This window comes from Pseudonaja textilis, chromosome 1, assembly GCF_049901715.1.
Source record: "Pseudonaja textilis isolate UNSWEBS1 chromosome 1, rPseTex1.2, whole genome shotgun sequence".
NCBI lineage: Eukaryota > Metazoa > Chordata > Lepidosauria > Squamata > Elapidae > Pseudonaja > Pseudonaja textilis.
In genome coordinates this window covers 106,446,789-106,460,076 of record NC_141990.1, presented here as the reverse complement: position 1 = coordinate 106,460,076, position 13,288 = coordinate 106,446,789, and the positions used below count along the sequence as shown (strand labels likewise).

At 36.1% G+C, this 13,288-nt stretch overlaps 1 protein-coding gene across 1 annotated transcript in view; it reads left to right on the top strand.

The window, feature by feature from the left end:
- The first annotated feature begins 755 nt into the window (after window positions 1-755).
- Window positions 756-13,288, top strand: part of UFL1 (UFM1 specific ligase 1) — a 29,198-nt gene continuing 16,665 nt past the window's right edge. The window contains exons 1-7 of the mRNA XM_026726697.2: window positions 756-861; window positions 3,148-3,293; window positions 5,146-5,174; window positions 5,888-5,985; window positions 7,067-7,181; window positions 9,196-9,326; window positions 10,982-11,040. Of these exons, the coding sequence (XP_026582482.2) occupies window positions 785-861; window positions 3,148-3,293; window positions 5,146-5,174; window positions 5,888-5,985; window positions 7,067-7,181; window positions 9,196-9,326; window positions 10,982-11,040 (655 nt within the window). The 5' untranslated portion in view covers window positions 756-784. The remainder of the gene's footprint in view (window positions 862-3,147; window positions 3,294-5,145; window positions 5,175-5,887; window positions 5,986-7,066; window positions 7,182-9,195; window positions 9,327-10,981; window positions 11,041-13,288) is intronic.

Below are 13,288 nucleotides of genomic sequence, written 5' to 3'. Positions count from 1 at the left end.
TTTGTCCTGGTTCTGGCTCATTTCCATGTCCCTCTCGAACCCAGTTGTCATAGTTGTGGAGCAGCACTTATTTATTTCCAACTCAGATGCAATAACATCAGAAATCACCAAGCTCCCTTAGGGTCAACTGCTTTTCAGCTTCTGGGCTCTTCTCTCTCTTTAGAAGAGGTTCAGTTGAGGCGGCAATGAATTTCATCCTTTAGTCATTGTCCTCCTCAGTTGCGTTGATGTTTTGCAAACACGACCACAGCGTGGAGGGGGAAAGGTTCCTGCTCCCGCTATTGTTGTTGTTGGGGTAGGGTTGTTGGTGGGGTTTTTGTACGTGTGTGTGTGTGCATTTTGCATTTATTAGCTTTCTGCTATCGATCAGCTGGGTGGAACTACAGGTGAGCTCCCGTGGAGTTTTCCACCCGTCAAGATCAATTCTAACAAGACCTTAGACTTTTGTGGGGGGGAGATTTGGGGAAGAGAAAACGTCGTGCGAAGGAACCTTTTGCAAAAGAGCCACAACTTTGCCACGATTGTCTTAAGATACTCAGAAGCGCGCGACTGTCCCGTATCTCTGCACTACCGGCCCTAACAGACCATCTCTCCTGCAGGTGGCGCTGTCACCGACCGAAGCGCCTTTTATGCGAAGACGTGAGGAATATTGTTCCTGCTCGCGGCCGGTCGCTGAGAAGGCTTCGTTGAGCTGACGTGTGACTTTCGAAGCCTTCTTTTGGACACGCCCCTTTTCCCCTGCTCCGTCGCCTCTTCACCTTCCCCCGACCAAACCCGGGCTGCGATGGCCGCTACGTGGGAAGAAATCCTTAAGTTGTCCCAGCAGTTTCAATCCGCTCAGTTCGCTCAGGCGACGCAGAGGTGAGGGGAGGGGAAAGTACTAGGTGGGCAGAGCGAGGAAAAAGCCCCCCCACGCGCATCCTTTCGCTGCACTCACGAATACACGCCCCCCCCATCCCGAAAGACGCTTTTCCAATGCTGTGTTGCCCCTTAACTCTCTGCCCCATGTCAGGACCGTAATGCTTGTGGAAAAAGCGGCGCGTCCTTCCCGCTTTTAATAAAAGGGGAGGCTTCTGAACAAGTGCACCGTAATCTCTCAATTAGAGCTGCTCTTTCTTTTTTGCCTTCCTTTCAAAAGTATTTGCATTCCCTATTTGACTGCTGCCGTGAAGTGATGATTGACTGTGATGATTTTTGCTTGCCAGGAACTAAACAAACATGATGGTTTTCTTCATGCCAGGAATTAAACAAACAATCATGGGATTTGCTTAGATTTTCCTGTAAGCCTACTATCAAAGGGCCCAGATCCACAAAAACAAAAAAAATCTGCCTACATTTATCTGTATTTATCTATTCAACATGTCTGGGTTTCCTTGCTGCTTTTCATGGAAAGTACATGAAATTTACCACTGTGGGCTTCCTGTCTCAAACATATTTAATATAGAGCTTTCCTGGTGACATCTTCAAATGTTCAACATTTGAAGTACCAGTTTCCTTTGCAGACTTTCATACTATTCCTTTCAACTATTGCATAGCTTGTATAACAGGAAATTGACAAAGAAAGTGGTGTTATAAAAAAAAACACATGGTGATAAAGCTATTTAATTCAGCAGGATTCTTGAAACAGAATTTTGGGGAAATGAAGTTACAATAATAAGAAACATTGGGAAAATCAGCTTTCATAAAACCTTGCTTGGATGAATATATCAATCTGACCCTACTGATTTTAAACGTGTCTAACTCTGAAATAGTAGTCTCCATGATTCATATTTAAAATGTATTTCATATAATTGTAGTTCTATACAATTTTAAAAGCACTTGGTGCTGAATTTCTGATAAGTTTCAAGTCATTGTCTGAAATAGGTACAAAATATAAAGTGTTGAACATACTACTCTTTGTATTTAGATGTTCATGAAATATTTTGGATACTGGGAATTTGGTGCTGTTTGATAGAAAATAGACAAGAAGGTCCAGACCTGAATTATAGGCAGCTTTGAACTTTTAATTTTGACTGGTAGCACATATCACAATGCTGGTATGTATGTTTTTGTCAGATAGCACCAGTATTGACATAATCCTAATTTAACCTAAAACCCCTTAACCATGGGAGATGGACATTATTTCCAAATATCCATTATTGAAAATGTTTAAAATTAAACAGCTATAAATGGGTACTATTTGGGTTCTATACATGTAGAGAAAAATTATCCTAACAAATATATCTAAAATATAGACTGTTGATATATCTGTACAATATATTACAGGAGGTTCTTATGTAGCAATCACAATTGCTTCTAGCAATTATTTGGTCATTAAAGATAGCACTTGCTACGTGGAAAATTATGTGACAGTGACTATGCTTATGATTTTACTTCAACTCTTTGTTGCTTTACAGTATCAGAAGGATACTACCCCAAACAGCCAGCTAAACCTAAATGTGGGGAAAGTTTCCAGAGCCCAACTCACAAGGAAACTGGATAAAAGGGCAAATGTTATAGTCCTTTTTCCTCACTCCCCCATCACTTGGATCAGTCAACCAAGCATAGGAATAATTAGCAAGAAGAGAATTAATGTTTCTATTTAAATTCATTGTAGAGGAAGGGATTACAAGAGAGTAAGCAGGCAGACAATGGACTATACACACTGAAAGGAATGTATTAGAGTCTGTTGCCTCACACTTCCTGCCACCAGCTGTGTAAGAAGCTAAAAAGCCTTTATATGAAACTGATTAAGGTCTGGTCAATTTCAAGTAGCAGCCGTCCTGGAGAGATTTAATCAACTAATTAAGCTCATACAGCTGAGCTTGTTAATTTGCAATAGAGATGCACTGTGCTGTGGAGAAAAGTAGCTGAGGAAGAGAGCTTGTTCTGCGAGGGCAGAGGGGAAGGAAGTTCTGACACAGAACAACACAACTTAACTGATTGTAATATTGAATACTGTACATGACTAAGAGAGAGAGGGAGACTGCAAGCATTGTAAATGTAGGCATTGGTCGCCAAGTTACTTTTTAATCACCATAATTAAATAGTTGCTTTTATGAAGCAATTGCTAAATGAAGACTACCTGTAGTGGCAGAAATGACACATTTAAAGTCAGATGTTTAGGATTACATGCAAATTCTCTTTACCTGTTCTTTCAATTTACAGACTGTCAGAACGTAATTGCATAGAGATTGTTTCTAAGTTAATTGCTGAAAAACAGTTGGATGTAGTGCATACTCTTGATGGAAAAGAGTATATTACTCCTGCACAGATTAGCAAAGAAATACGTGATGAGCTTCATATTCATGGTGGTAAGTGTGCCTTGATATAATTTTCAAAAATTGACATAATTTGTTGTTAAACATCACTTATTTTTTAAAAGAAAAGTGTTACTGAAATGTGTATCTTTCTTATTTAGGCATTGAATAATTATAATTTTAAAATTGAAATCATGGTTCAGTGCCTAATAGTAGATACTGAGATTCTACCAAGCCACATTTCCAGTAGAATTTTTCCTACCATTAGATTGTTGAGAGAGTACTTGAATTTAGCAAGAGAAACATTTTAGACATTTCATTTCTAAAAGCATTAGCCAAAATGCTAATAATAATTTTGTTTAAATTTATATTGAACACTAAACATCTCTATTCAGAAATTTCACTAATGACATTTCCCATCAGGTAAGTAGGTGTATGAAATCCTTTTTGTCAAGTTATATATTGCTTGGCTAATATAATACTCAATGTTCATTTCTTAGAGCGAATGACAAGAAACATATATGGATTTTATATGGATTCCATGCGCATAATTTTCTCTGGTGGAAAATTACATATCTGTATTGAATAAAATTGTTAAAACAATTCATTGGACACATTTTTTATTACTGCATTAGTTCACTGATATTTTACCCATGAAGTGAATAAGAAACAAAAAGTCGATCTCATCTCTTTGCATTTTTATAAGAAGCGCTGTGTGGTATCTTAGTATGATTCAGGATTACAATGGCTTTGAATATTTTTTCCCTCCAATGACATTTTCTTGACAAATCTTGCATAACTTCCTTCATCCTCCTTGCATGATACAAAAGCAGTATTGTTGTAATATTAAAATACTTTCCAAGGCAGCTTTCTTTCTTGTGAATGTGTTCCTTGTGATGCTTGTGGCAATGCCTTCACAGCCCATGAAACAGAGATGATAAGAGTTTAGCACTTTTGAAGTTCATTGTAAGGATTATATCATGTCTCTACAAAAAACGACTGCAGTTTATATTGCAGAATGTAAAAAAACCCACTGTCAAGACTTCATCCCTAGGAATCTTGGGATTCTCAGATTAATGTTTGCATTGAGCTGATTTCATTTTTACTTTCATAGGGAAAGAAGGCATCTTTATGCCCTGATTTTTTTTAAAAAAAATCATTGAATCAATCCCTTTACGGAAATAGGATGCCATGTCAATGTAAAGCTTATTTTGAATCTTTGTACTCAGCATTTTGTAGTCAGCATCTTTACTATTCTTGGTGGTGCTGATTCAGTCTTTGCTTTTAAAGTTGTAGAAGTCCTGTTCTGCATCATAAATGGTATGTTTCCCTTAGTGCAAGAGAATACAGGTAGTCCTTGACTTAATAACAGTTCACTCAAACGATTAAAAGTTACAATAGCACTGAAAAACTGACTTTCGACCATTTTTCACACTTATGAAAATTTCAGCATCCCCAGGGTCATGTGATTGACAGATGCTTGACAACTGACTCACATTTATGATAGTGTCCTGAGGTCACGTGATCCCCTTTTGCAACCTTCTGACAAGCAAAGTCAATGCGGAAGCCAGATTCACTTAACAACCATGTAATTAATTTAGCAACTGCAATGATTCACTTAACAAATGTGGCAAGAAAAGTCGTAAAATGGGGCAAAACTCACTTAAGAAACTTCTTACTTAGCAACATAAATGTTGGTCATAAGTTGAGAATTACTTCTATATACAGATGAAAGTAGAGTACAGATGGGAGCAACCGTGCTGGAGAAAATATTATAGGCAGCAGTTATAGATATAAATCATGCTTAAAGTTGTCCCAAGTTACTTTGGAGATTTGAAGTCAAAATGAAAAACATAATGAACAAATATTAATATTTCAAGGCATTGATTTTTTTATCTTACTACAGGTCGGGTGAACATTGTGGATTTGCAACAGGTAATTGGACCTTATTATAAACATTATTTTCCCTTTATTAAATCAGTTTGAAGTTTATAGGTATTATTAATAGCTCTGTCATTAAATAATTTTTAAAGGAGGTAAAACTCTATTTGATATCTGTAGATTTTATAATCATTGTATATATCACCTACTTAGTTTCTATTATGTTTATAATTTTGTAGTTAAATACTTTATTCATACTAAAATATTCTATCATATTGTTTTAATTTAATTTCTTTTAAAGCTGTTGTAACTTTTTGAGGAAACCTTTCCTTTTATTCATCCAGTGTTGAATATTGGTGAGTGTATAAATAAAAAAATATATACACCGATGCATGCAGAAATATAATATTTCATTTCAATTAACCTTTTTTCTTCTAAAACTTCAAGTATATTGAATTAGTTTATAACATTTTTAGTGATATATTACTTTGTGTTTTATCCAGTCTTGATCTTTTTCAGATCCATATTTTAGTTAAAATTTTGTGTATTGAAATAGCTGCTAAATTATGTAGGAAATTGTTTTAACAGGAGGTAACAAATTAGATTTATTTTGCTACACTACAATATTTGTTAAACCAGATACGTTATGATTGCTATAAACTATTACATTTGTTCTGTTTCAACTGCTGTTAATTTGTTGAATTCCAGTCAGTGACAGTTATGAAATACTAATTACTAACATATTCCTTCTTTCTTTGCTCTGTCAGATAATAAACGTTGATCTGCTTCATATTGAGAACCGAGCTAACAACATTGTCAAATCAGATCGAACAGTTCGATTGGTATTGGGACAACTTATAGATGAGTGAGTTCCTTAGGATAATTAAATGCAACCTAATTATGATTGAGACATAATTTTTAGGAATAGCTTCATCTGTATTTATATAAACCTTTCAGGTTTCAAACCCAATCAAAATGCTGTTCTAGACTTTATTGTAAACTGCAATATATTGTATTTTCTTGTTAAACTGGAGACAAATGGTCTGTCTTGAAATTCATAGTATCACTGTCTAGATGGTAAAAAAACATCCAAAATAAAGAACAGCACTCTGGAATTATGTTATGTTGTTATGTTACGTTATGTTGCTTATTTATTTATTTATTTATTTAATATATCAAATTTAGAACTCACTCAAATAAGATTACTAAATAATACTAGGATGAGGAGAGCTAAAAAGAGATAGCACAGTGAAAACAGAGACATTTATGTCTAATATCTAAAATGAAGGTGAATGAGAGCAGTAACAAGTAGTCCGTCTTTGGGGACTACTAAAAGAGACAAAGAAATTTTCAAAAATCTTAATACATACAAAAATTCCCTTTTAAGTTACATTATACTATTTGGAGCTTGGGATTTTTGCAGAAAGAAGTACCAAATTTTATAAACTACATGGAAGTCATAGAATAACAAGAACAAAGAAATAGCTATTTATATATCTGTTTCCATTTTTCAGTTATAAAGACTTGTGTGAGTTGTATTCTGTTACACACTGGTTTTGGACTTCTTACAAGAAAAGACAATAGATTGAAAATAGTAAGCAAAAACAACATTCAAAACAATAGCCTCTACCAGAGACAGGCACAAAGTAACCTTTCTCAAGCTCTCTTAAAATCCAGCAAAGAAACAGAGATCCAGAGGTATGGTAGCATAATGTTCCATAAACCGTGAAATTGTTGCTTCATCAGCTCCCTGAAAATATGGACTTGACAGAAGCTTTTATTTGAGTAAAATGACTCTGTTCCTTGGAAGTTTTATAGTCAGGCACTATACAGCTATATCTTTTCTGTTTTATAAGTACTGCTCCTAAACCAAATACTGATATGATGTATATTTAATAGCTACATTTGAAACATTACACCAATACTGATTTTTCATGTCATATCAGAAATTATTTAGATCACATAGCAGAAGAAATAAATGACAAGTTGCAGGAATGTGGCCAAGTGAAAATATCTGACTTGTGCAAGACGTATGACCTTCCAGGAGACTTCTTGAAGCAGGTAATTCATCTGAAAATTACTTTTTTCACTGAAACTGTTTCACTTTGGTATCTATTTTGATTGCCAGATATATCCTAAATGTAATGTGATAACACTATTTTCTCTTGAGATTTAAATCATAACTGATCTCATATGCACAGCTTTCCTTAAGTTCTTTCTGCCACATTGTTAGGGTTAGGGTTGTGTCCAATTCCTTGGCAACTGCTTGCTTAGTAACCAGGAAGTAAGGTAGCTTTTAAATTATGAAAAGAAGCTAAGTACCAATTATATGATTGTTTTGATGAAATTCTCTATAAAACAAAAGTAGAATTCTGAGATTGTGCTAATGTGTTGCTTATATTGTGTGGTTGGTGGGATGTAGGCAACAGTATTAATTTATCTATTTTATATAATTGTCCATCTCACAAGCAAGTGGCTCTGGATGGCATGCAACAAAACAATAAAATATAAAATCATTATTAACAAATATTAAAAACAGTTTTTTAAAAAACCATAAAACTGCTAAAAACAATAGATAAAGGGATATTCATAGTGCACCTCACTAGTTCATCTGCCTCAGGCCCCTCTGGCATAACCAGGTCTTAAGAGACTTTTGAAAGCTTAGAAGGAGGAGGAGATTTGACAGTGTGGGGGGGCCACAGCAGAAAAGGCCCTCTGCCTTAGGGCCCACCAAATGTACCTCCCTAGATAGTAGAATCTATAACGTATCCATTCTGATAGATCTGGTGGGGTGGATAAATGAAATTGGGAAAGGCAGTCCCTCAAGTAACCAGTCCTATGCTATCTAGGGTTTTAAAGATCCCTACAACACCTTGAATTGAACTCAGAAGCAAACCGGTAACCAATGCAGCTCATGCAGCAGTGCTCTACCAGAGACACTTATAACTGCTTATGCCACTGCATTTTGCACCAGCTAAAATTTATAGATACTCTTCATGGGCAGCCGCAGCCCCATGTAAAGTGCATTGCAATAATCAAACCGGGAGGTGACCAGGGCATGAATAGGGCCCATTGATCCAGGAACAGGTACAATTAATACATAGTATGAAATTAGGCAAAAGCACTCCTTGCCATGACTTCCCTGACTTGAGAATCCAGAAAGACTCCCAGACTGCACACTAGGCCTCTTTGGGGCACTGCAGCACCATCCAGCATCAGAGATGGTGTAGTCCTAGAATCGGGAGCCTCCCAAAATCCAGTGCCACTTAATCTTACCAGACTTTAGCTGAAGTTTGTTGTTCCCATCCTGACCTTCACAGCCTCCAGACATCAGGATAAGATGTCCATAGTATTGCTTAGTTGACCAGGAACAGAAATATACATTGGATATCACCACCATACTGATGATACTTCACCCATAGATATGGATGAGCTCACCTCACAATCTTATTAGATGTTAAAACAGGAGAGGGGAGAGCACCAATCCCTGTGGCCCCTGTACACTAGGAGCCAGGGGTAGGATCTCTCCTCCCTCAATTCCATTATCTGAAATCAACCCCAGAGAAAGGAGGTGTGTACCCACATAACACTGTACTGCTCGCTCTCAATCCCCTGAATCTATCTAGAAGTATACCATTGTTGCATTTTTCCTAACTTAATAAGAAACATTATATAAAAACTTTCATTAACCAAGCCATGATGGGTGTTGTCAGTCAGTAATTATTGTCCTACCTGTTGATGTTCATGGCATATGAAACATTGTGTATTGGCATATAAGAGAAGTAAATGGAAAGGAGCAGGGCAAATTGACAGGAAGACAAATAGACAATGAGTGATAGTGGTCCATTCTTTAACATTTGAATTACATATTAGCAAGATCAATTAATCTCTAAAATGAACAAAATATTGTTCAGCCAAAGAATCATTTTCTTATATTAATGTATAAGAAAAATAAGATAACGTGCAAGTTAGATATTACTCATGTTTTGAACTTAGAATTTTCTTGCACAAGAATTTCTCCTGCACAATACCACGTAATGTGATTCTTCTCTTAATTGGTATATTTTTATTCTAGGTGTTTTCTGTTCGCTTGGGAAAAATTATTCATGGCCAATTCGATCAGGAAAACCATGGGGTGATTTTCACTAATACATTTGTCACAAGACATCGGGCCCGTATTCGTGGTCTCTTCCGGGCTATTACCCGGTAAGTCAAAGAAAATGCAAAGTTGGCTATGAGTAATTTAATATGTTTATAAATGTTTTTGATGAAATGTGTATTTTAAAGGTACAAGTAAAATAATTTAGCCTTCTGTTCTTCACAGATTGTCATGAAGTTTAGATTTGTGCAATGTGAAAAGCTATGGTCTAAAAGACCATAGAAATATTTTATGAGTTGACAGTGAGTTGTTGGTTGTTTGCTTAGCATCAGCCATTCAGTTTTTAAACTAGCAATGGCACTTACTTATATACCTCATCATTTGTTTGGTACTCAACACACAAGCTAGAAATTGTCAACGTCGGCTGCCTTGTGACTCACTACATTATGGGGGAAAATTGTTTGGTACTCATTGTTTTTGGTATTCATATTTCCTGGAACCAATTAACGATGAATCCTGAGGTAGCACTGTATCTATTGTGGAATTCAGTTGCATGAAAGATTATACTGTATTTTTTTCTTTTATACCTCATTTTTAACACAATAAAACATGTATTCAATTTTTTAAAAAAATCTGAGACCATTAATCTCATAACTTTTCGTATACATTTCAATTATCAATAAAAGTAAATGTTGGTTTAGTTTCTGAAAATATTTGCTCTAATACATTCAAAACTACATGAGTTCCCAAAGCTGTCAAGATACTGCTTGTTAGTTGCTTTGGGCAAATTACATTCTTAATAAAATCTTACAAAAAGTTTTAAAAGATACACAAAAAATCTAAATAGAGCAATAGGAAAAATCTGGAATTGTTTTTTACACTCTTCATGAAGAAAGAGGAGAAAAAAGGAGACCGGAAAAAGGATACATTCATGCATCACAGCTTCTTGTTGCTATCCATTTTTTTTTACCTCTATTCCAATTTGCTCTTATTTCATTGATTTTTGAAACATGTTCCCCAGACCATTGGTGATTCATAAAATCCCATCAAAAAATGCATGGTCTAGAGCCCGGTAGCTTCCACCTTCCCATGTGTATCCTGACAGTTCATTTGGAGGCTAAAAACTTGTTTGTTGACTTATACAATTGATTATACAAGTAGCAACATTTTGAGTAAATTTACTAATTCTAAGTATGTAGCGCTAGGTGAAACAGTGGTCTTGCACAAAAACCGAAAAAGGAAAGTTTGAAATGGCAATATGATGGAAAATATCTAATTTAATTGAGATCCACTCACTTTGGATCCTTAATATTTAGAATTGTTACATTGAAGAACATCCTTAACATGCAAATTTGTACCAAGAGTTGTCATTATGATATGGTATACCTAAAATAATTCAAGCGGTAAATAAATGTTTAATTTGGAGTTAAATTCTGTCATAAATTCTAGTTTATAAAAGCCTTAAAACTAAGATGGAAATGCATTTCATATTCATTAATTTATTTGCCAAAGAAGGCCATTAAAAACAGAAACAAAACGGGGGATGCTAACTGGTGATCCCTGCATAGTTATTTAGGAGTAAGATACGCATCCTCCCCAAATTTCCACACATTTTCATTGTATTATAGTGCTAACAAACAAAAACAGTTATTGAGCACAGCAAACTCTAGAAAACAGTTCATCTGTACTGAAGATTATACCTGGTTATTCAGGACATGGTGACATGGTATTTGACATGATGCTTATGTCACTTCTTTCTTAGACCTACACCAATAATTAACCTAATCACTCGACATGGATTTCAGGAACATCTGCTTTACTGTGAGTTTTGTTCAGATGCTTTCTTTATTTTCCATTTTAGTAAAACTGGCATTTCAAAGTGATAACAAGCTCATTATCTATTTTCTTGCTACATCTCCATAAGCAACTATATTAACTTTTTGAGGCCTCTGCAGAGCTTGGGAATTGGAGACATGGTTTCTGATTGGTACTCCTCTTTCTTCAGTGGGCAATGCTCAGCTGGTACTGTTGGGGAAGGAGCTGTAGGGCACTTCAGTGTGGAATGCATCAGTGTTTGACTTTATCTCTGAACTTACTAAAAATATACATCAGGGGTGTCAAACTCAAGGCCCATGGGCCAAATCCAGCCCTTGGGGTGCTTAGATTTGGCCCATAGGGCGACTCTGGAAACAGCAAGGGACTAGCCCGTGGTTCCTCTGCGGCCCTCCCGAGCTCTATTTTCGCTGGCAGAGGGTTGCAGGGTTGCTGTTGCTCAATACATTTGTGATATCAAATTTTAGATGTCAGTCCCACACTGAATAGTAAATGTATCTAAGTCCTGACTCAGTGGCTTGAGGCTATGAGAGGCTGTGAGAGACAAAACAGACAAGGACTCAATTCTAGCAAGACCTCGTTTGTGAAACTTTCTTGTGTGATGGAATAGTTCATCCCTTAACTTTTGATTGGATAGCATTGCCCCCGAAGGAGGTGATGTGCATTCCCAGGTTGTTATGCTGAATTAGCAGAGGGAAGCTAAAGCCAAGACTAGCTTCAGCACATTTACTAGTTTTGTTCTTTTTTTAAAAAAAAAATGGTAGCTCAAACTTTGTTACACTACTACAAGTTACTTTTGGTGGGGCTACCTTTGAAAATGATTAAGAGGCTACAATTGCTACAGTAAGCAATAGCTTACATATTGATGTGCATTCGTCAGTTTAGCAAGACAACATCTGTTTAACTGGCTGCCAGTTCACTTCTGTATCCAATTTAGTTGCCAGCAGGCTTGGGCCCTTGTTACCTTGACTGTCATCATATACAATTTGTTCGATTCATGCAGTCTAATAAGGAGATGTTCCAAATAACTAGCCAGAAGTAAGTACGGGTCTATCAGAATGACTCCCTCCCTCTGCAATAGCTTACCCCAAGTTAAGTGCCCTTACTAATGGCATTGAATGATAATGAAAACAGTTATCTTCAAGAGAGAATTTGACCTAATTTGATATGCATGTATTTATAGATTTTTACCTTTTTGTTTATTATTATTATTGGTTTTACAAGTGGGTGTACTTTTATTAATGTTTTATCTCATGTGTTGTAAGCCTCTTAGAATCAGACGACTAAAATGGCATATTAAATAAATAAATTGGTTGCTGTAAACGATCTTGTTGTTCTTCTTGGTTGCCTTCATTTAATTTCTCCATGCTTAAATTTTCAATCCTGTTGAAATCATTCTTTCCACTTGATAATACTTGGAAGCCTGAAACCACGTATGAATTTGTCTTAGCACAGTGTCAGATTTGTTTTGCCAGGGATCTGTTGATTTTTTTAAAAAAAAAAACCCATAGAATTGGGTCTGATCTAATTATTCTAGGTTTCCAGATTGACTATAGCAGAGAACTTGTTATGAAAGTGGCTTGTTTGATACATGTCGACATCATCATGATAGCTGATCGTATACAAACAGTAGTTTTCACTCTATAGTTCAATATCTGGCATTTCTAGGCAGATCTAGAAAAGATTGGTGCCTGAAACTGGAGATCCCCTACCTGTCATTAGGTGATCGTAAGCTAGAAAGTCCAGTGAATCTGACTCTGTGAATCTGACCGTACATGGCAACATATTAAAGTTTCTTATTATTTCAGTTTATATCCTGTGTACTCACAATTAAAATAAAGCAACTGCTGGTCAACAATAACAATAAAAGAATCAGTTTAAAAACCAACTAAAATCATTCATTCGTCTAAAAAGGCCTCAGAAAAGAAGAAGGCTATAACTCTGTAAAGGTATAGGTAGTCTCAACTTACAGCAGTTCATTTAATGATCACTCAAAGTTATCACAGCAATGAAAAAAGTGACTGATGACCATTTTTCACACTTAACGACCTTTGTAGGAGCCCCATGGTCATGTAATCAGAATTCAGATGCTTGGCAACTGGTTCATCCTTATGACCGTTGCCATATCACAAGGTCATGTGATTATCTTTTGCAGCTTCCTGATAAGCAAAATCAATGGGGAAGCCAGATTCCCTTAACAACCGTGTCACTAACTTAACAATTGCAGTGATTCACT